The 23,434-nt window shown below is 39.7% G+C and overlaps 1 protein-coding gene across 14 annotated transcripts in view; it reads left to right on the top strand.

Annotated features, from left to right (window-relative positions):
* Positions 1 to 23,434, top strand: part of STAU2 (staufen double-stranded RNA binding protein 2) — a 288,944-nt gene that overhangs the window by 88,579 nt on the left and 176,931 nt on the right. For all 14 annotated transcript variants that reach the window (XM_043483209.1, XM_043483206.1, XM_043483201.1 and 11 more), the window contains 3 exons: positions 14,889 to 15,048; positions 16,295 to 16,402; positions 18,425 to 18,637. In XM_043483209.1, the coding sequence (XP_043339144.1) occupies positions 14,889 to 15,048; positions 16,295 to 16,402; positions 18,425 to 18,637 (481 nt within the window). The remainder of the gene's footprint in view (positions 1 to 14,888; positions 15,049 to 16,294; positions 16,403 to 18,424; positions 18,638 to 23,434) is intronic.

Raw genomic sequence — 23,434 nt, 5'->3', positions numbered from 1 at the left:
GTGGCAATTTTAGGTAATAAGTTATATTTTCTACTTTCAGTTTCTGTGAAGTCACCCGAAAGTCTGCATTTGTTGTTATTGTAATGTACATGCCCTTCTAATAATTGTGGGAATGTGAAACAAAATGGTTATCCATTTGATTAGTCTTTATTGCAGGTGAGAGGATAAAATGTATTTTATAAAATAATTGATTAAATGTACCTATTCTTTGGCATACATCTTTAGATGTTTAATTATAACTTTTATGATGTGTTGGAGCCAACATTTTCCTGTAGAAATACAACTCAAGATTTAATATTGGGCAACAGTGGGAAAATGGGATTTAGTATGAAAATATTTGCTTTATGTAAACCTTTTTATGAATGCAGCTAATGCATAAGTGAAGTCAAGCTGTAAAAACAATTAGCTGGGAAAATGCCAAGTAAATTTTTATATTCCAGTGAATATCTGTTAACTACACATTTTTGTTGTTATTAAACTATATGCAAATATACAAGTAGATTCACTTAGATTTAGGTAAAAAAGACGAAATACTAGAAGTATGCAGTAAGTATAATTACTGTTTGCATCTCCAAACAAAGCACATTAATCTTCCTGCAATAACGCTGATGTAATGTCTCCATGTTACTTTTGGGAGTATTTGAAGTGGGCAAGCGTCCAAAGTTGATAGTTAATTCTGATCAGTAAAGGCACTGGAATAGATGTCTGGGTTGGACATTGTAACAAAGCAAACAATTTCTAAAGCTCTTGGAAGATTCCAGTGCAAACACAATCATGAACTTGAATCTTTTGTTCTAGACATTACAAAATTAATTTATCCACAAAGCATGTGACACCCCTTTTAAAATTATAATCTGTTATGTTTGTATTTTTTTTTAAACTCAGACTTCTTAAAAACATCCACTTTGGGACTTAAGCTAATGAAGAAACAGAAGTATTTAAAATATTTTCTGGAACTGGTCTCAAGAACTGGAAAGGATTTGAGAGGTTCTCTTCACCAATGGTTTTCAGAGAACACTCTCAGACAGCCCCCAACCAAAGATGATCTGTTGATGGAATTGAATAAGAGAATCTTTCAACTCAAAGAAAAAATAAGCCATGTGTTCCATAATTTCCTTAAGCTAAAGGATCTGTTAGACTAGTAGCATGCAGTATTTAGTAAATACATATTAAAATTTTAAATTGTATTTCTTTAAACATTTTATAAAAGCTTTTGAAGTGCAAAGTGCACTCGAGGTACTTGCGTATACATACACACACACACACATTTGAAAATTGTTCCTGAATAAATACACAGATGTGCTATGATATTTCATGAAAATTGCAATCATTTCCCCCTGGTTTGCCACTTGAATCAGATGGAGAAAGTTGATACAGAGAAAATCTTTCATATTACTGATGAGTCTTAGAAAAAGTTCCTCCTCTTACCCAAAGAGCTTATAGATGACTAGATGGAGCCTCAGTCCGATTGATCTTAATGTAATCTAAAGATCTCTGTTCACTCGCTTAGTGTTTTTCTAATCTGATCAATCTTGTAAGTGTACTTGATAAATATTCTTAATTGTATTTCTTAAAATATTAAGTAATCTTTATTACATTTAAAATAAAAAGCTTTTAGCAGATTAAGCAGTAACTTGGAGGGATATGCAGAGTCTTAACTAAGGCAGTATGTCTCTAGGTGTGTTTTGTAGAATGCTAGTTCACTAGAAAGGGAGTTTTATTACCAAAAATATTTAGGAAGCACTGTATTGTGTATTTCCCTCTTGCAGACATTACAGTTCAGACAACATAAAGCCTATTAAAAGGCAGGTTCATTAACCTTATATCTATGATAAATAGATACCTTGAAAATTAATTATATATCCAACACAGGAAGTTAGGAAAGGAGTAACAGAAGTCTGAGGAAGGAAAATGAATGTATTGATAGATAAATTAGAAAACCAAAGAAAAATAGAAAAAAAAAAAAACCATGTATAATCCAATATCTTGGAACCAATACAATATATGAATAGGTAACTTAATCAAGGCAAGCCATTGTGAGGGGCAAGCGCAGATACGCAGAACACAGTCTGAGGATGGGAGAACACTACAGATGCACAAGAAGTGAAGACTCTCCTAATGAGCGACTTTGTTCAACTCAATGGAAAATGAGTTCAGAACCTGCAATCATGGGTAGGGTGCTTTTGTAGGAAAATAGACATGATCAAAACTGACCTCAAAAGGAGAAAATAAAGATCCAATGTCTATACATGTAAAAGGATAAGTAGTTGAAGAGCTGACTCCCACCACCTCCCGCCACCACCTTGAAGGAAAGGCACCTGGCCTCGGTGGTTTCACAGAAGAATTTTACTGAACATTTGAAGAATAACCTTGTTGTCTAGCTCAACAATGCAAGTTTGAAACAACAAAGGACAGAGCTTCAGATCAGTGTTGTATGTTAGAATATCAGTGGAAAAACCTTAATTGAAATATTGGCAAACAATTTATCAATATATAGAAGTAAGTACCCTTACTAAGTGGTATTTATTCTTGGAATGTAAAATTGTTTCACTGTTAGAAAATGTTAATAAGATTCACCTTATTAACAGGTGAAAAGCAAAAATTGTTAACTACACAGATGCTGAAAAGACATTAAAAAACCCATTCTTGACTTAGAAAATTCAATACACTTTGAATAATGGAATATTAATATAACACTGTAAACTATATATTCTGTAGATGCACTTATATTCTCTCTCTCTCACACACAACCATCCCATTCCATCTTAATCCAGCCCCAAAGCCTGCATTATGCTTATGAGGACATGCTAGTCACATTCCCATTAAAATAAGAAACAAGACCATCTGTTATCAGTTCCTCTTCAGTATTCAGTTGGAGGTGAAAGAGAAAGTGTTAGTTGCTTAGTTGTGTCTGACTCTTTGCCCACCAGGCTCCTCTCTCTGTCCATGGGATTCTCCAGGTAAGAACACTGGAGTGGGTTCCCATGCCCTTCTCCAGGGGATCTTCCTGACCAGGCATTGAACGTGGGTCCTCCCACATTGCAGGCAGATTCTTTAGTGTTTGAACCACCAGGGAAACCTCAATTGGAAGTATGGACCCTCTTAATTTAGGGAAAAATAAAAGGAATATGGAAAGAAATAGAGAAAGTTACCAGTTTTTCACAGATGTGATTATCTAGAAAATTGCAAGAGAACTAAAATCTTGTTACAGGCAGCAGGAAAATTCAGTAAGGGAGACAGGACAAAGTTAACATTCAGAAATCGAAAGCCTTTGTATTCACAAGCAAGGGAAGGGAAGAAAAAAAAAAATCACCAAGGCAGTTTGTTAATGGTGTTGATTACTGGACTCACCCAAAGAGTCTGATTGTCAGTCTTGAATCTGCCTTTTAACTGGTGTTCCTCAACCCCTCCAGGAGAACTCTGATGATTTTTTTTCTTTTTAATCTTTTGGCTGCACCAGGCAGCATGTGGGATCTTCATTCCCTGACCAGGGATTGAGCTTGTACCCCTGCATTGGCAGCATGGAGTCTTAACCACTGGACCGCCAGGGAAGTCCTGGACTCTGGTGGTTTTTGTGTGGGCCTTTGAGACACTCTGTCCTGGGGGCCCCAGCCCCATTCTTGTACCATCACTCCTTACGTGGCTGGCTGTGGTGCCAGTCATTTACCAGTCTCAGACGGTGTGCCTCAGTGCCCAGAGGGACACAGCGGCAGCACGCTCTGGCAGGGGAGCTCCCCCCAGCTTGCTCTGCTGAGGACCCTTCTTTCCAGTCACAAGTTCCAGCACTGCATGTCAGCCACCACAGGGGAGGCGCACCTAGCTGCCCCTGATCCATGCCTGCCGTTCAGCGGGGTGGCAGGAAATAGAGGGTGTCCTCTGTTACCCGTGCTTAGGGCACACATTGAGCAGAGCTCCAGGACAGTTGCAGCCTTTAGTAATCTGCCAGATTCTGCAGGGCTGCATTTCACTGGAGCTTATCACTCTTTTCTTACCGTCCTGTGGTCAGTCACTTAACTCCTGTGCATCCCCAGTGCTTCCCTGCCTCAGCATCACTGACGCTTTGCGTCAGTGTAACTGTAACTGGTTATGTCCAGCTCTTCTGCCTCTGTGTTGGGCTTCCCCGGTGGCTCAGCAGGTGAAGCATCCACCTGCAGTGCAGGAGATGCAAGGGATACGGGTTTGATCCCTGGGTCGAGAAGATGTCCTGGAGGAGGGCATGGCAACCCCCTCCAGTATTCTTGCCTGGAGAATCCCAAGGACAGAGGAGCCTGGTGGGCTATAGTCCATAGGGTTGCAAATATACCTGGGAAAGCATAACTATGCTGACTGGTCCCGTCTTAAAATAATGATCATAATCCTTAGGTGGGCTTTCATCTCTGCTGCAATCCTGCTGTATCCTCCTGGGCAAGTTCAGGCCCATGTGCTCAGAGATGACTTCTCTGGACTATGCAGTGTCCTGCCAGCCACTCTCTTCTTGCCTTTCTTTGGGCAAACAGCAGTGAGAGACTTTTCAGTAAGAAGTCAGACCGTGTCACTTCCTTGCTCACCCCTCTCCCCCCCATGGCTCCTGTCACACGTGGAGTGAAGGTGTGACTAGTTTCCTATCACCCACCCCTTGACTCACTGCTTCTCAGGTACAAGAACACTTGCTCTTTCTCAAAGAATGCCCCCCTCTGTTACTGCCCCAGGGCCTTTTGCTGTGCTATTTGCTTGAGACACTTTTTCCTCCTGGCATCTGCATGCCTAGAATTCTTACTCCATCTATCTCTTTATTCAGCTGTTACCTCCTGAATGAGCCTTTAACTTTGCTCCCTTCCTCTGCATTACTTTTCTTCCTAGCCCTTCTTACCAGCAGATAATGTTTGATTGATTGATTGTCTCCTGAGTCCTGTCCACCATCCCTAGGGACTAAAAGAGTCCCTAGCACAAATTAGGCCCTTAATAAATATTTGTTGAGTCAATAATTTGATTCATATACCCCACCTACCCACAGCCCTGGCAACCAAACAAGGGCAGGAAGAGGACCAGGTTATTCATTCCTGAGCGTTCAGAAGGGAGGAATGGTTTTACTCTCTCTCCCCTGTGCTCCCCCAGTTTGGCAGGCTAATTTCTGGGAGTCTGCCAAGAATGTAAGTAGGAACAGGTGACATCACCTAGGAAGACTGTCTTGTCTATGAGAAACAGAAGATTGAAGCCTAGGGAGTATGGACATTTTTTTTGAAATTGTTTTTTATTGAGGTAAAATCCACAGTAACATAAAATTCACCATTTTAACCACTTTGTAGAGTTCAGTGCATTGTGAATTCCTGCATTCACAGTCTTGTGCAGTCATTACCAATATCTAATTCCAGAACATTTCATCACCCCCATAAGAAACCCCATACCCCTTAGCAGTTACTCCCCACCTTCCCTCTCCCTAGCCCTTGACAACCACTAATCTCCTTTCTGTCTCGATGGAGTTGCCTGTTGTGGACATTTCATCTGAATGCAGTCATACAATATGTAGACTCTGCGTCTCGCTTTCATTTAGCTTAATGTTTTCAGAGTCCATCCACATTGTATCATATATCAGGATTTCATTACCAGGTGGTGTTAGTGGTAAAAGAATGTGCCTGCCAATGCAAGAGATGCAGGAGACATGGGTTCGGTTCCTGGGTCAGGAAGATCCCCTGGAGGAGGGCATGGCAGCCCACTCCAGTATTCTTGCCTGGAGAACCCCATGGAAAGAGGAGCCTGGCAGGCTGTAGTCCATGGGCTCATAAAGAGTCAGAAACTTAGCACCCACACATTTCCTTGTATGGCTGCACAATACTCCATTATTTGGGTATACTACATTTTGTTTTTTGATTCATCAGTTGGACGGACCTTTGGGTTATTTCCACTTTTTGGCTGTTAGGAATAATGCTGCTGTGAACATTTGCATACCCATTTTTGTTTCAGCACTTTTAAAAATTTCTCTTAGGTTTTATATACCTGGGAGTGAATTGCTGGATCAAATGGTAATTCTGTGTGTAACGTCTAAGGAACGCAGTGGCTGCACAACTGTTTCCATCCTGGTGGATGTGAAGTGATATGTCCTTGTGGTTTTTGATTTGCAGTTCTCTAGTGGGAAACTAATGCAGTTCCCGAATGGGACTTTGGAAAAGTCCCTGATGCTGAGAAAGATTGAGGGCAGAAGGAGAAGAGGGTGTCAGAGGACGAGATGGTTGGATGGCATCACCGATGCAGTGAACATGAACTTGGGCAAATTCTTGGAGATAATGAGGTACAGGGAAGCCTGGCGTGCTATAGTCCATGGGGTTGCAAAGAGTCCTACACGACTTATTGACTGAACAACAACAACAATGAGATCGTTAGCATTTAAGCGTGGGTTCCAACAAGGTGGGTTAAGAGAGGAGACAAAGCATGAGAAAGGGCAGTAGGCTGGTGTCAGCTCGGTCTCCTGAACTTACTGCCCCCAACTTTCTCTTTGGAACCGATGTGAGCACTGATCTCTTATCTAGTTTGACTTAAATTGCCTTGATGTCCTAGGTCTGTCATGACCTCTCCAAAGTTTAGGGTTAGTAGCTCTGAAATTTATAGTGCTCATTTATCCAGTTCATTCAGAGGCTGCATAATATAGGCATTAAGATCTTGACTCTAGAGTGAGACTGTGTGCTTAGTCACTCAGTTGTATCCAACTCTCTGAGACCCCACGGACTGTAGCCCACCAGGCTCTTCTGTCCATGGGATTTTCCAGGCAAGAATACTGGAGTGGGTTGCCATGCCTCCTCCAGAGGATCTTCCCAACCCAGGGATCGAACCAGCATCTCCTGCATTGCAGGTGGATTCTTTACCAAGTGGGCTACCAGAACAGCCCCTGTCTGGGTTCAAATGGTGACTCGAGTGGTATGGCCTTGGGCAAATTAGTTAACATCTTTGTTCCTCATTTCCTCATGTGTGAAGTGATGTTGAGGTTGTCATGGTGACTGAATGGGTTGAGTATGCACACAGCTTGGAATAGTGACTGGCACGTAGTGAGTTTTGCGTGTTTGCTGTAATCACAGTGATGATGATTTATCTAGATAACCATTTAGGGAAGGGGCAAGAATGGTTTCATGCTGGATCCAAGTGTGGGATTCAAGGTGCTGATTATGTATTTATAAAGTGGGGCTCTTTGATAATATGCTCTGGTTTCCATAGTCCTATTGTGGTCCTGGCATCAGTGACCTGGTACAAATTGCTGACTCTTAATGGCTCATATTTTATATTCTACAAGTCATTCCACTGATTCATCAGATTTACATTTTGAACACAGGTTTACCTTTGGACAGTGCCTAGACTTATTTCAATTTAATGTTTTCTTCTATTTATACACCAGTACAGCTATATTATTTTAAAACATTTGGAATTATGAAAGAAACTATCATTTATAATTCAATCACTTCAAAACATCCTATCCCAGCTTTTAGTGCCTGTCTTTCTGTATTTTTCTTTATGCATTTTAAACATAACATTGGGTTGGCCAAAAAGTTTCGTTCAGGTTTTTTCATTACATCTTATGGAAAAACTTGAACGAAACTTTTTGGCCAACCTAATAATTTAACAAATAGAATAGAATATTCTAAAAACTCTCTTAAAGCTTATTTTCAGCTGCCCTGTGAATCTTTTCTGATATATCTTCATTTTTGAAATTTCTCAAGACTAAACATTCAGATCCCATAAAAGATATATTTTCAAAATTTATAGATGTGAATAGAGAAAGAACTTTCTCCTATCTGGACATTTTATATACATACAAGCTTGAAAATGTGCCAGGAACTATTTTACAGCTTTATGATAAAGCCTATTATTTTTCTATAGCAAGAAAAAGAATGCTTCATTGTGCCAAAAAATGTACAGAACATCAGAATAACCAACAGGGCATTTGAATTCTCAGTTTTGCTTTTTAGAGTCCTTTAAACATAAATTCTGCCAACATCTTACAGCTAAGTAAACTGAGATAGAAAGATTAAGTGACATTGCTGTTTTCAGTCCATGTTAGAAGTAAACAGAAATTCAAGGCCTTTCCTTATTAGATCAGAAGATAACGTGTTCATATATTTAAGACATAAACCTGTAGGGGAGATACGAACACTTAAGCTGGGCTGAGATTTATGAATAAGGCTATCAAATAAAATGAGGCAATTATTTTTCAATTTTTAAGAGTTATAATGTTATTTGGACTATATCTTTCTCACCTTGTAAAAATGATACTTAGAAAAGTGGGGATGTTGGAGAAGAAGGCAGTCAGAATAATCGGGAGGATTCTGGTTGTTTAGAAAGACATATATAAAATGAGTCCACAAAGAGAGCATTAATGAGGTAACTTTAGGGAGGATGGCAAGGATCTATAGTGTGGAAAGTCATTATAACTGACAGTCAGATATAAGACTAAGAGTATCATGTTCTCACGAGAATATATAAGAATGTAAAACCTTCCGTTTGCTCAGAAACAAAGCAAAACTGTGTAAGCAATGTCAAGTACTAATTCAAAAGAACCAAGTACCATTCTTTTCTTTATTGTTGTAGTGACTTGTGAAATCTTGAAGGCAGGCCAAATCGAAAGACTTTTGAGATCTAAAGAAAAGGGAAACTTATTTTACTTGAAACTGTGCTTGTTTGTTTTTTATAAGACTATTAGCAGACAGAGGGCAAAGAGGAATGGGGGGAAAAGTGGTCTTACAAACAGCCTTTATAAAATTGAAGATTGTTAGGCAGGGTTGTACTTGAGCCCATTTTTCTGATCTTTTGCTCCTGGGGGAGGGGGTGTGTGTGTGTGTGTGTGTCCATTTTTCTGATCTTTTGCTCCTGGGTGTGTGTGTGTGTGTCCGTCTGTATGTGTGTCTGTTGGACTCTTTGTGATCCCATGGACTGCAGCCTGCCAGACTCCTCTGTCCATGGAGTTTTCTAGGCAAGAGTACTTGGGTGGGTTGCCATTTCCTGCTCCAGGGGCTCTTTCCCACCCAGGGACCGAACTGGAGTCTTTGGTGTCACCTGCATTGGCAGGTGGATTCTTTCTTACCAGTGCTTGGTAGGTTACCCACTTGTGCTTATTTTTGTCACTGCTTGGCCTGACATACCCTCAAAACACAAAATCTCATTGTGGAGTTCTGTTTGTTCAGCAGCTTGTCAGTAAAACACAACTGACGTCTGTTAGTAGACCTTATTATTAGGTTTAGAAAAAACCCTGCCTTAGATTCTCTGGCCCGCCAAGGATATAGCTAGTTTAATAAACATATGTGAACAAAAATAGAAGAAGGTAAAGCAGATTATCAGGAAATGACTTGAGTGGGCTATGCTCTGAAGTTAGGAAGACTTGAGTTTGACCCATAGAAACTGTTGGGGAGTTTTGCTACATCTCAAAGTGACCATAAAATATTTCCTTGTAGCTTAGATGGTAAGGAATCTGCCTGTAATGCAGGAGACCTGGGTTCGATCCCTGGCTCAGGAGGATCCCCTGCGGAAGTAAATGGCAACCCACTCCAGTATTCTTGCCTGGAGAATTCCATGGACAGAGGAGCCTGGTGGGATACAATCCATGCGGTCGCAAACAGTTGTAGACGACTGAGCGACTAACACACAAGGTGACCGTGGAGACATCGGTCTCACCAAGCTGCCTTTGGGATTAAATGAGAAAGAGATGCAGGAAACCTAACTGTGGTGCCATAAGGAGCGTGTTCAGTCCTCTGCTTGCACGGGGTTTGCAGCAGTCAGCAGGTTGCATCAGCCGTCCTGTCGGCTGCAGGTACTCTCAGACTAGAGTGTGCACACTCACCAGGGGAGCTTGTGCAAGTGAAGCCTTGTGTTCCATTCTCAGAGATGGAGTCAGCCGGTCAGGGTTGGGACACAGGAACCTACATCTGTAACAGGCACCAAAGATGCTTATGAAAGCGGAATCATGCTTTACAAAACATACCCTGGAAGAAGCAGTGGGTAGAAATCAGTTGACCTTGAACATTTAATAGTCTGGATGGGTGAGTTTTCATGGCTCATCTTTTAACACTAATCACGATGGGGATTGAAGCATTGATCACAAAACCCTAATTCAGGAAAGTCATTCAGGAAGAGCAGTGTAAAATGGATAACCAACAAGGTCCTACTGTAGAGCACATGGAACTCTGCTCAATGTTATGTGGCAGCCTGGATGGGATGGGAGTTTGGGGGAGAATGGATACGTGTGTATGTATGGCCGAGTCCCTTCACTGTTCTCCTGAAACTAGCACAACACTGTTAATTAGCTGTGCCCCTCTACAAACTAAAAAGTTTTTATAAAAGTAAAACCAAACTGATAAGATGAACATTAAAAGAGAAAAGAAGAGCAGTATAAGATTAGGTAAGTATATATGTGCTAATTTGTAGAAATACATGCATCACTTATTATAAGCACTTTACCAAAAATAAAATAAAAATAAGTAAAAATAGAAAAAGGAACTCCATTAAATGGACCATACCTACTTTTAAAGTACCTGAGTTTGTTTTTTTTTTTAACCACGGGAAACGGATATTTAGAGACCAGGACCTAACACACAAAAGGAATTCTCCATCTTCTCTCCTATAATTCAATCTGGGAGCCATTAATGAGAGTGCTCTGGTTAATCGTAATAGTCATGATGGTATGAGGAGATGTGATATATAAGGTATTCCAACCACGTGGGGTAAATTATTAAGAATCATTGTTAAGTAAGAGGATGGAATGAAACTGGAATGAAACAAGTCAGGCGTCGGGTCTTGGTATTTCCTGCTGTTAGTGCTAGAGCTTTTTACTTTTTACGTTAAAAATACAACATACCTAGTTTTCCCTCTGATATTTATGCAATACTACACACACACACACACACACACACACACACACACACACACACACACACACACACACACACACGCATATCCACATCATACACACATGCGTACATAGAGCCATTTTCGATGGCCAAAAAGGAAGAGGCCCCAAGGGCTCTTTAGTGTGCAATTAATATTTTGGTCAGAAAATCAGCAGATTGTTTCAGTATGGTTATGTGTTATGACATCATATTCCAGTAAAGTTATAATGAACAGAAATTTTGTTTGTCTCTGTGGCAAACCGAAATGAGTTTTGTAATTGTCAGCAGGCCTTAGTGATTATAGTGGCGCCCACTCCCTCCACTGTAGTTAAAGATCTGTTAGCATTCCAGTCGTGGACCTCTGTTTTCAGAAGTGTATAATTAATTGTAAACATTTGCTCTATGGTGAAAGCTTGCCACATAAGATCTCAGTCCAGGAGTAAATTTCTGATTTCAGGTTGTCTATTTTCAAGTTTTATAGTGGAACCAGTTAGAAATATGCATAAAATCTGTGAAGATAGGAAAACTGAATTGGGGGAACTGTGAGAAGGAAGATAACCTGTATTCATGATATTAGTCTGTCAAAATTTCTGCATTGGAGGGATCTAAGCTAAACAGGTATTAGGGAATTATATACTTCAATACATCAGTTTTTGCAATCAAAGGGCAAAAAGAATTGTGGCTTTAATGCTTTTTAGTCTCTGCATGTTAAAAATATCTTTTACTATAAGTGATTTTTCTTCCTTTAACTTTTTTATATTTGGCAATTAAATATGAGAACATATGATATATAATAAAAACACATTTAACATACTTTATCTTAATAGAAAACTGTGGGCCAAGAAAATTGACTTTAAAAATGTAAAACAGTGCCTTTCTTTTTCATACTCGCTCTGGATTTCTCTGCTACATTTGACGTTGTTGATTATCCCTTCCTCTGACATTGTGTTGTAATTTCTTTTCTAACTCTGACCCTCTTTCATCTCTTTCACTGCCGTCTATTATTTCCCCTGCCTTTTGATCATGGGTATTCATCAGATCCCAGCCTTAGGCTCTTTTTCTTTTTTTTTTGGTGCTTTTACACTTACCCGTTCCAGGTGCTTATCCACTCAACATGGTTTCAATTATTACCTCCCAGATCTCATCTTCAGTACTGATGTACATTTCTAGTCCTTCACCTTCAGTAAACCTTCACTGATGAGTCCCATCTGCTGTGAATTCTTATACAATGGGCTCTGTTCAGTTTATCTCAGATTGACTATAGAGGTCTGCCACTTGGACACCAATAATCATCTAAACCTTAGTGGTAACTTGATTGGCTTTTCTTTGCTTAAAAAGAAACATTTTCCAGCACTGGAGTGATTTTTAACTTAATTTTTCAGTGTTTCAATGATAAATCCAGCATTCCTTCAAAATTGATTCTGTTAGTTTTGCTCAGTTGCCCAATTCAGTGGTCATAGTTCTGTCTTCATTTCACTTGACTTGTAAGAGTAGCATTTGATATGACTGACTCTTCCCTCCTCCTGGATATTCTTGCCCCCATTTGGCTTTCAGGAAGGATATTCTGCTTGCTTGGTTTTCCTCCTATCACTCCCTCCCACAGAGTTCTCACTGTCTTGTGGTTTCACCTATATATATTGATTCCCAACTTTTATCTCCACCTTGGACCTCTTTCCTGAAATCCAGACTTATTAGATCTGACTGTCTGTTTGACATCTTCATTTGGATGTCTAAAAGACTGAATAACTCAACATCTCCAAACCAGAGCTGCTGGTATTCATTCCTAACAAACCCATTCTTTTTGCAGTTTTCACCAACTTAATTCGTGGGCACTCCATCTTCCAGTTGCTCATGTCAGAAATTCTGGCATCTTCCTCGACTGCTCTCTCATATTCCATAGCCAGTGCTCCGGTAAACCCATCTTCTCTACTTTTGAAATTCGTCCAGAATCCGAGTACTTCCCATTACTTCCCTTGCTGTCATCCTAGTTCAGGCCCCCGTATTATTGCAGTAGCTTCTTTACAGATGTCCTGTGTCTGCCATCATTCCCCTACAGTCAGATGATCCTTCCGAGGTCTAAGTCAGATTATGTCACTTCTCTCCCTGAAGCCTTCTGGTGGCTGGCTGTTGCACTTAGGGTAGACGTCAGATCCTCGCAGTGATTTCTGAGGAAGGCCCTCTGGCATCTGGCACGGGTTCCAGCTCCTAGCCTACCTTCCTGTGCACCCTCAGCTCTCTCCTGGTGGGAATCCTCTGAACCACTCCAACATTCCTGACACTCGGCTGCCTCAGAGCCTCTGCGCCTGGTGTTCTCAATGCCTTATAGGCCCTGCTCCAGACACCTCTGTGCTTTCCTTCTTCACTTACTCAAGCTCTTTTCACAGTTGTCACCTTCTCAGTGAGACACTGATCACTCTATCTGCCCCTCTTCTCTCACCCCTCAGTCCAATCAAGGGGAGAAGAAACAACAAGAATTTCATATTTTACTTTTATTGGGACTTCAGGCAACAAATATGAATGACTTCAAAAGAGTAGTTGGCAAATAAAGGAGAAAGCCACTAAAGGTACAGACGACACCGGAAGACCATACTGCAATCAGATCTACAGCTCTCGGATAATTGCTTGATTCTCTCCAGAGACTTTCACTCTTTCATTCACTGCCATTACCAGTGAATGAATTAAATCACTGCTTTTGTTCAGATGGTGTCACTAGTGTTTCTATTGTAATCTTAATACATGCAACTTTTAAAAAGTTCACTTTTGAACCTTCCCTTCTTTTTCTGTTTAAATTGTATATGGAACTTCCATGGTGATCCACTGGCTAAGACTCCATTCTCCCAATGCAGGGGGACCGGCTTCCATCTCTGGTCAGGGAACTAGATCCATGTGTCTCAACTAAGACCTGGCACAGCCAAATAAATAAATATTAAAAAAACAACATGTATTTCTAACATCCTAGATATTCTACCTATTTATTTTATTTATTGTCTGTCTTCTCCGCTGTAAGGTATGTTTTTGTTTGCTGTGATATTCCCTCATCATAAGAAGGTGCCCCATAAATAATTGTTAAATTAATAGATTATATTGCATAGCCTCTTAATTTCTTTTGTTTATCCTTTCTTCTTACAACCCCCTTACAGTCTCCCCTTATGTTGGCATCATTGCAGCTTTCTAATCGTGCTTCCTCTCAGTCTCATTAAACACAAACCTGCTAAGAGTTTTCACCTTAAATACATTTTATTATGGTTCTTTCTGCTTTAGAATTGGCTGAAACTCCCCATTCTTTCTTATTTTGAATCTGCTCTCCTTAATACTTTGCAAAGTATTTATTACTTTACAGTAGTAGCTCCATCTCTCTGCCCTTCCCACGTCTAATTATGGTTACCTTCTGCTAAACGCATGGCAGTCTGCATGTTGTCACCTTGACGGTCTCGCCTGTTTCTTGCCTCTGTGGTGAGTCCCCGTCCTTCAGCCCCAAACTATTTGGCTCACTTCCGTCAAAATGTAACTGAAAATTTCTTGCCAGGAAGTCTTCTGTGATATAATGAAATAATTTTTACAGTATTAAGTTATGTTTAATGTTTTCCAAAATATGTTTTTCATGGAGATCAGCATACATGCTTTATTATCAATATATATACTGACTCACATTTTATCTTTTATAAATACATTTGTGAGGTAAAACTTTATTGAGGTTAATAGGAGGTTATAATGGATCTGGGCTTCCCAGGTGGCACTCGTGGTAAAAACCCACCTGCCAATGCAGGAGACATAAGAGACTTGGGCTTGATCCCTGGGAAGCTCCCCTGGAGCGGGGCATGGAAACTCACTCCAGTTTTCTTGCCTGGAGAACCCCCATGGACAGAGGAGCCTGGCGGGCTACAGCCCTTGGGGTCAGAAAAGTCGGACACGACTGAAGTGCCTTAGCACGCATGCACATAGTGGATTATACCTGCTTATTAATATTTTAAGCAAAACAAATCTTACTAATGATTACAGAGTGATTTTTATTGAACTTACGTTAACATTTTTATTTTCTTACTTTAGGTATCATTGCCCAGTGCCCAAGATCTTTTATGTTCAGCTGACTGTAGGAAATAATGAATTTTTTGGGGAAGGGAAGACTCGACAAGCCGCTAGACACAATGCCGCGATGAAAGCCCTTCAAGCACTGCAGAATGAACCTATTCCAGAAAAATCAGCTCAGGTGGGTCACTGTGGCATGTGGCAGCCTATTTCTCATAGCTGCCCAGGGAGATGACTGAGAAGACAAAGAAATGCTTCTTTACAAATAGAGGAAGTCTCTGCTAGTAGAAGGGAACACTGGATCGGCTGTGGCGGCGCTTTAGTTCACCTGTGTGCTCGGTTAGACTCTTGTGTTTTGTTGGGATGGCCTTGCCTTCGAGCACTTTGGCTTAGCCTTCCCAGGCAAGGCAGGATTTGGGAATGTGAGCAAGGATGAGAAATAACATTCATTTACTTTGCATTGAGTGCTGTGTTTTATTGAGCATGGATTACATTGTGTTAATTGACCTAGAATCAAGGAGTTTCAAGTGGAGGAGATATTTATGGATTTTTTTAGTCCTACTTTATTTTACCAATAAGTTTATTTGAAGCTGATATTCAGTAATTTCACTCATTCCTGTGGTTTCAGCTGCATTCTCTGTTGACTTCAAAATGGTATCTCTAGTTCACCAGTGTCTAATAAGTCCCCTTCTTATTGAGTTCTCCACTTAGTTTTTGAAGCTAGAGGTCCAGCCTTTAGTTTGCCCTTCCTCAAGCCTGTTGTCCCTCCCCCTTTGCGATTTTTCTTAGTTAATGGCAGACTTAGTATTTTTGTCCTTGTACACTCTCATCATGACTCTTATGTTTGCTTCTGTCTTTCCACTAAGTCCTAAGCTTCTTGACAGCAAGAATACTGTCTCTTGATCTCTTTAAGGCTTACATGGTGTTCAGCATGTGTAAGGCTCCAGAAGTAAGTGTTAAATAGGTGCAGAGCCAGACGCAGAGCTCCGACATCCTGGTTTGCATCCTATACTGTTTCTGCAACTTAGTCTTCATAGAAGACTAAATATCACACACTGGTGAAGATACTGTGTGTGTATGTGTGTGTGTGTGTGTGTGTGTGAGAGAGAGAGAGAGAGAGAGAAAGAGAGAGATGGAGGTCTGTAAGGAAAACTAGGTCTGGGGATATCTACATCAGATTAGTGTTTGGTTGAGTAAAAGATTTCCACACTCAGCATTTATCCTTCTACTTTGAGGGGAAAAAACTTAAAACCAAATCATAAGAAGCCTCTCAGCAAAGCCCTTGACTGCAGTGGTTCCATGGGAATCCACAGGATCCAGTCTCTGGTTTCCTGTGATGTGTAAGATAGGTTCTCTTGGTTGTTCAGTACATGTAAAGTTTGTTACAAAGTGAAGATTCAATGTTGTCCTATTTTTTTGTGATTTAGAATTGCGAATCAGGAAAAGAAATGGATGATGACAAAGATGCAAATAAGTCTGAGATCAGCTTAGTGTTTGAAATTGCTCTGAAGAGAAATATGCCCGTCAGTTTTGAGGTATGTGTTCAGCAGAGATCTCCCATTTTTTTCCCTCCTTGCTCCTCATTGTTTTAAACAAACAAAATTGACAAATAAAATTTTAGCATCCTGAAAGAACTAATGTTCTCCCTTCTGTTTGAGCTGTCTATCATGAAATGATGCAGGCCCTAAGAAAACAGAGCTTACAATATCATGAAGTCTTCCTGATCTCTTTGGCTTTGTATTCAGCCATTTGTTTCATCATAAAATTTATTTTCCAAATTTAAGATAATTTGTAGTAACCTATAAGATTTGGCATTTTGATAAGGTCACATTGAAAATATTCAATATATAATTAATGTTTAGTCACATGTATATATTAATATTTAATTTCTTTTAAATTTATGGAGGCCAAAATATAAATTTAACCTTTTAACTTTACATTTAACCTTTACTGATAAGTCACTAAGACATAATTAAGCAGTTCTCTAGTTTAAAACTGGATAACTATGTCATAAAATATTTGTAAAATTATGTGGCATTTAAAAAAGGAAAAAATATTAAATTGTTACAATACCTCCTTTATTAAGAGGTCACTAACTTTGCAACTCAAGTATTTAGAAAATAGGCAAAACCCAGGAATAAGCTGAAACAGTTGAGGAATATTTTCCTTCAAATTATGTTCTGTTCACCTATTGGAAAGCTCTCACGCTTTACTCACTGGCAGGATCTACTCACCTCAACTGAGAGCCTGTTTTCTTTCTCAAACATAATTCTATTAAAAGTTGTGTTACCTGATTTCTCAGCCCATAGCACATTAAAGGCAGCAAAATGAAGAAGGCAGGAAGAGAATGTACCTGAGGGCCTATCGGTCCCAGCAAGAAATGATAGGGAAAATATGGAAAACCTGTCAAAAGTAATTGCATTTAACTTGAAAGTCTTTGGAAGATGGGGCCTTCTGAATGCTAGACGAACAGGAACAGTTTTAAAAGTGGTAGATGTCCTTAGAGGCCTCAGATGTCCTTAGTGTAGAATATTTCATGTTCATAATAGTGATCTAACATGAGCAGTAAGAGTTTGAGTATTTAGTCAGTAAAATATATATGTATATTTTTTAATTGAGAAAGATGTCCATCAAAGTGGTTAAACAGCTTTGGTGTTTCAATCTGTAAGCTTAAATTACTTGGAAAGTATGCTTATCGTAAATTCCTTTATCCTCAACAGTACTGGATTATTGAGATATTGTATCTTTTTTTCACTGGTATCCAATATTAGAAGGTAAAATTTTAATATAATGGTCAATGCTAAGCTATTTAAATAGGCTATTTTTTTAATAGGTTGGGCTTTTGACAGACATGATGAAGTTTTGAGCACTCAGGCTTTGGAAGGCATTTTGCTTCCCAAAACTGACATAGTTTAAAAAGAGCATGTTAAATACAGGATTTAGGAACATTCATAGCTGACAGATGCATAATCCATTACTCTAGAAAGCTAGGTATTTTTATGGCAAATCTACTTATCTATTTAAGACCATGTTACAGAGAGTAAATATTCCTTATTGTAAGACAGCCTTTGAGGTCTCCATCAAAAATAGGTGATTTTTTCATCTTTCACCTCTTTGTGAGAGGCTTCCACATGCAAGATGCTTCATAAGTTATAGAACTCCAGTGAGACATACTCCTTGTGCTCGAGTAACTTATTCTCACAGAGGAGAAAGTTAGATATGTATGTGGTAATGATTTTATGATCTTAATTTTCTGTCCCATAAGAATCAGGGCAACCATAATTGCCTTTTTTAAGCTAGTAAAACACAATTTTGACCATGAATTGAATATGTTTATTTAGATTTCTGTTTTTTCCAATTTAATTCATTAAGCATCAGAAGTATAAATGAAGAGTCTCTGTATAATGAGTTCATAATAGCTTTATTGAAGAAATCCATCATTTTGGCATAATTCTTAATAATTTCAATTTTGATTTTTATATGAACATTAAGAAAGATTCATGCCATAAAAACCCATCTTAAGTCCCTGTATTGAATCTTTTACTTATATTTAATAGGTTATTAAAGAAAGTGGACCACCACACATGAAAAGCTTTGTGACCCGGGTGTCAGTGGGAGAGTTCTCCGCTGAAGGAGAGGGAAATAGCAAAAAACTCTCCAAGAAGCGTGCTGCAACCACTGTGCTACAGGAGCTTAAGAAACTTCCACCTCTGCCTGTGGTTGAAAAGCCAAAACTATTTTTTAAAAAACGCCCTAAAACAATAGTAAAGGTAAGTGTATGCTTGTGAATGTTATACTATATATATAATATATATATATATATATTTATTATAGTGTGTGCATGCTAAGTTGCTTCAGTTGTATCCGACTCTTTACAACCCTATGGACCGTAGCCTGCCAGGCTCCTTGATCCATGGGATTCTCCAGGCAAGAATACTGGAGTGGATTGCCATATTCTCCTCCAGGGGATTTTCCCCTAGTAACTCTAGCCAGAAGTTTTTCCATAGGGCAGGCACCTAAGCCCATGGGTTATAAGCAGAATCAGGGTTGGACATGTGTCTGTAAGTGAATAGTAATTCTGTTTTGCTTTTAGACACTTTTGTATACTTGGGTTCGTTCATGAAATAATAATACCTTGCATATTGATAGTATTTTTATGGTTTAAAAAATACTTTCTTAGTCATGAGCACCTTTGGTAAAATTCTCATCACGATGAAGGCAGATGTTGCCCCTCATTTTACGAATAAGAGTTTATGAAACACGTTCAAAGAACTTGCTTGCTTGTGTTCGCCTATCTTGGGTGGCAGCCTGAACTGCAGATCTGTAATCGAGCATTCTTTGGGCAGTCTGCACTGCCGTGTGGCAACTTCCCAAGACTTGAGGACATGGTGATAGGATGCGGAGTAATAGTCATGTGAGGAACACCGCCGCAGCGGCAGACGGCGCATAGAAAGCACTTGTGTGCCCGATGCGGCTCCAGTGCTTCATGTGCTGTCTCACATTTAATCCACAGAGCAGCCCTCAGGCTTCCCTGCTGGCTCAGTTGGTAAAGAATCCACCTGCAATGCCGGAGACCTGGGTTCGATCCCTGGGCTGGGAAGATCCCCTGGAGGAGGGCATGGCAACCCATTCCAGTATTCTTACCTGGAGAATCCCCATGGACAGAGGAGCCTGGCGGGCCACAGTCCACGGAGTCGCAGAGAGTCGGACACAACTGAGCGACTGAGCACACCTAGGAGGTCATGGGGTGGTTTGGTTTCTGTTCTCTCAGGCATGAGCGCCTCTTCAGAGAAGAATGTAGAGCCACACGGCTCTTCAGGATGTTGTGATTCTCTTTTATGGAATCAGATTTTACGTTCATTAATTAAAAAAAAAATTAAGGCGCAGTTCAGAGGAATGAGATGGATCCGTACTTAGCACAGGACAGTGCCCGCAAACGCTCAGTGTGTGTGACGTGAATGAAGTGAAAGGTCTGCTTCCCGGAGAAAGACTTAAACTGTCCGCACACCAGCGGCCAGCTCAGCCTCACCTGTTCAGCAGACTTCTTCAGAGCAGGCTCAAGGAGGACAGAAGTAAAGTACATTTTATCTTTGTTGGATTTCTCGTTTAGATCATACAGCAGAACAATTGAAGTATTTCTGTAGGTTTTGTACTTTTGTAGCTTTGCTTAATTTAAAAATACATGCATATATATTTACGTAAATAACTACATAAACAACTACATAAATACTTGTTCTTTTTAATGAATAATGTCATTATTCACCGAGATACTGTAGGTTATGCATTTCCTGAAGTAGCATTCTACATCCTATCGCAAGGTAGACTAAAAATAAATGCCAGATAGATCCACTCATCATGAATTATAGTGGTTTTGAGGACTGGCTTTCATTTATATGCTGGGAGCAGGATACAGCTTTTTAGAAAATGGTCAGTAGAATCAGAAAATGACTTGGAGTGTGAACCCTTGTAACCTGAGCAAGTTACCTAGCTTTTCTCATCTTTCATTTCTCTATTTATACAGTAGGAATATTAATTGAACATACTTCACAGGATTGTTACATGTTCCTTGAGATGATACATAGAATGCATTAGTTATTATTATTAAATATGTATTAACAGTAGAAATACTAAGTACTCAATAAATATTTGTTGCTTGTTGTTTAGTCCGACTCTGTGACCCATGGACTGTAGCCTGCCAGGCTTGTCTGTCCATGGGATTTCCTGGCAAGAATACTAGAGTGGGTTGCCATTTCCTCCTCCAGGCCACCTTCCCGACCTAGGGATTGAACCCACGACTCCTGCCTGGCAGGTGGATTCTTTACCACAGAGCCACCTGGGAGACCCATTCAATAAATACTAGCTTTTGTTATTTTGTATCTCATTCTGTCTGTTCACATTTTATATGTATATGAATGTATCCATGGTCTGTTTTCCTAAATTCTTTTTTTTTTTTTTTTTTTTTTTTTGGGCAAGTATTTGAACACTTTTTTATTTGCGAAATAAATTAATGTGACATACTCACATGGGAGAATACTAAATAATTCCCTGAAAAGAAGGTCTCTGAAAAATAAGACTATCAATCAGGAATGCTTCTCATTGGCTTAAGGTCAGATCTTCTTTCCACATTTTGATCAGTTTGCTTTTGTTTGACTATTGAGTTGTATGAGTTCTTTATATATTTTGGATGTTAACTCATATCAGATATATGATGTGCAAATACCTTCTCCCATTAAGCAGGTTGCCTTTTCATTTTATGAAGTTTCCCTTAGTTGTGCAGAAGCTTTTTAGTTTAATATAGTCTTACTTGTCTGTTTTTTTAATTTATTTTTGTTTATTTATTTGACTGCACCAGGTCTCCGTTGCGGCACGTGGTCTCTAGTTCCCTGACCAGGGACTGAACCTGGGGCAATTGGGAGTCGTGGCCACTGGGGTGCCAGGGAAGTCTCCACTTTTCTGTTTTTGCTTTTGTTGCCTTTGCTTTTAGAGTCAGAGCTAAGAAAAAACAATCATTGCCAAGACTGATGTCAGGGAGCTTACGGTCTGTGATTTCTTCTGAGAGTTTTATGGTTTCAGATCTTATATCCAAGTCTTTAATCCATTTTGAGTTAGCTTTTGTGTGTGGTATAAAATAATGGTTCCTGCTTCATTCTCTGCATGTGACGAGAATGCAGTTTTCCTAATTCCATTTATGGAAGAGACTGTCCTTTCGCCATTGTGTATTCTTGGCTCCTTTGTTGTAAGTTAACTGACTATATATGCATGGGATTATTTCTAGGTTCTCAGTAGTGTCCCTTGATCTATGTGTGTATTTTGATGACGAAGGTCATATAACATTATTGGAAATCAGGGAGTGTGCTGCCTCCAGCTTTGTTTTTCTCAAATATTTGAACACTTTTGATATTTTAATGTTCATTAAGGATCTAAAGTCACTTTGTTAGCTTAGAAATACATTGTATATAAAGTCAGTCAGTCAGTCAGTTCAGTCGCTCAGCCGTGTCCGACTCTTTGCGACCCCATGAATCGCAGCACGCCAGGCCTCCCTGTCCATCACCAACTCCTGGAGTTTACTCAAACTCATGCCCATCGAGTCAGTGATGCCATCCAGCCATCTTATCCTCTGTCGTGCCCTTCTCCTCCTGCCCCCAATCCCTCCCAGCATCAGGGTCTTTTCCAATGAGTCAACTCTTTGCATGAGGTGGCCAAAGTACTGGACTTTCAGCTTCAGCATCAGTCCTTCCAATGAACACCCAGGACTGATCTCCTTTAGGATGGACTGGTTGGATCTCCTTGCAGTCCAAGGGACTCTCAAGAGTCTTCTCCAACACCACACTCTCACATCCATACATGACCACTGGAAAAACCATAGCCTTGACCAGACAGAAGTAATTTTCTCAAAAAAATGCTCATCTGTGGGGTGTCTAATTTCTCATGTGAAGATGCTGGGAAAACAGGAAGACTTTTAAATTTTTAGAAAAAATTTTAAACTTTGAAAATAGGAAATAACTTCTCTTTTCTAAAGTTTTTAGTGCCTTTATTTCTATATTTTCCCCTCTCTGGAGGGAGCTTTTTTCAGAATTAAATAGACATTTGGTGGAGTTTCTATGAAATCAAAGGGGTCCATTTATGCCATTGCCACCTTTCTTCAGCAAGATCCCAAGAGTCATTATACTCTCTAACCACCCTCTGAGTTGCCGTATTGCATTAGAAAAAGAAGAGCAAATATATCAAGCGCCAGGCACCGCGGTTAGATGCTGTACAGAGATCGTCTCATCAGATCCGATAACCACCCTGAGGGTTCGCACATGCTCGGTCTCTGCATCGTGACTGACTCTGCGACCCCATGGACTGAGCCCACCAGCTTCCTCTGTCCATGGGATTTTCCAGGCAAGAATACTGGAGTGGGTTGCCAATTCCTTCTCCATCCTAAATTCTTTTGTATATAAAATCTACATATATCTTCGCCATAGTGGAAGAACAGTGCTCTACAGTACTGCAAAACTAGTCACATTAACTTCCACCTAATCTATTAAACTAAATATAATCTCAAATTAAGAATAACCAACCTTTAGTCTAAAAAAGATCTATCATTTTTATAGTAGACTATAACTCCTGTTACTTTTAACTATAGCCATTAAAAGCAAGAATATTGTTGAAATGTTATTTCCGAAAGAGAGAAACATTTTGAACTTTAAAAATGATTTTTTGCTACTACCTCTATTATATATGCATTTTACTGCAGAGTTTTCTTCTTGTCCACCATTCAGATCTCAGCTTACACTTGACTTCCTCAGGGAAGCCTTCTCTGGTTCTCCCTGACTCCCACATTCATTTAGCCCCCTGCATTTTTTCTCACATACATCACACTTGGAATTACTTGTATCATATCTGTCTTATGTTAAAGTCTATAGATATTCTCTGAAATGTAAGGTTATTTTGAGAAAGCAACATGGATACAATGAGTTGAAATCTAGGTTAATTTTGAGTACGATCAGACTGGGCCAGTAAGTGGATCACCTTGGATAGTATCTTGGTTTTCAATATTTTAGTCACTTCCTTAAATGTCTTTT

Source organism: Cervus canadensis, chromosome 12, assembly GCF_019320065.1.
Source record: "Cervus canadensis isolate Bull #8, Minnesota chromosome 12, ASM1932006v1, whole genome shotgun sequence".
Lineage (NCBI taxonomy): Eukaryota > Metazoa > Chordata > Mammalia > Artiodactyla > Cervidae > Cervus > Cervus canadensis.
This window is presented reverse-complemented; position numbering and strand designations above follow the sequence as displayed.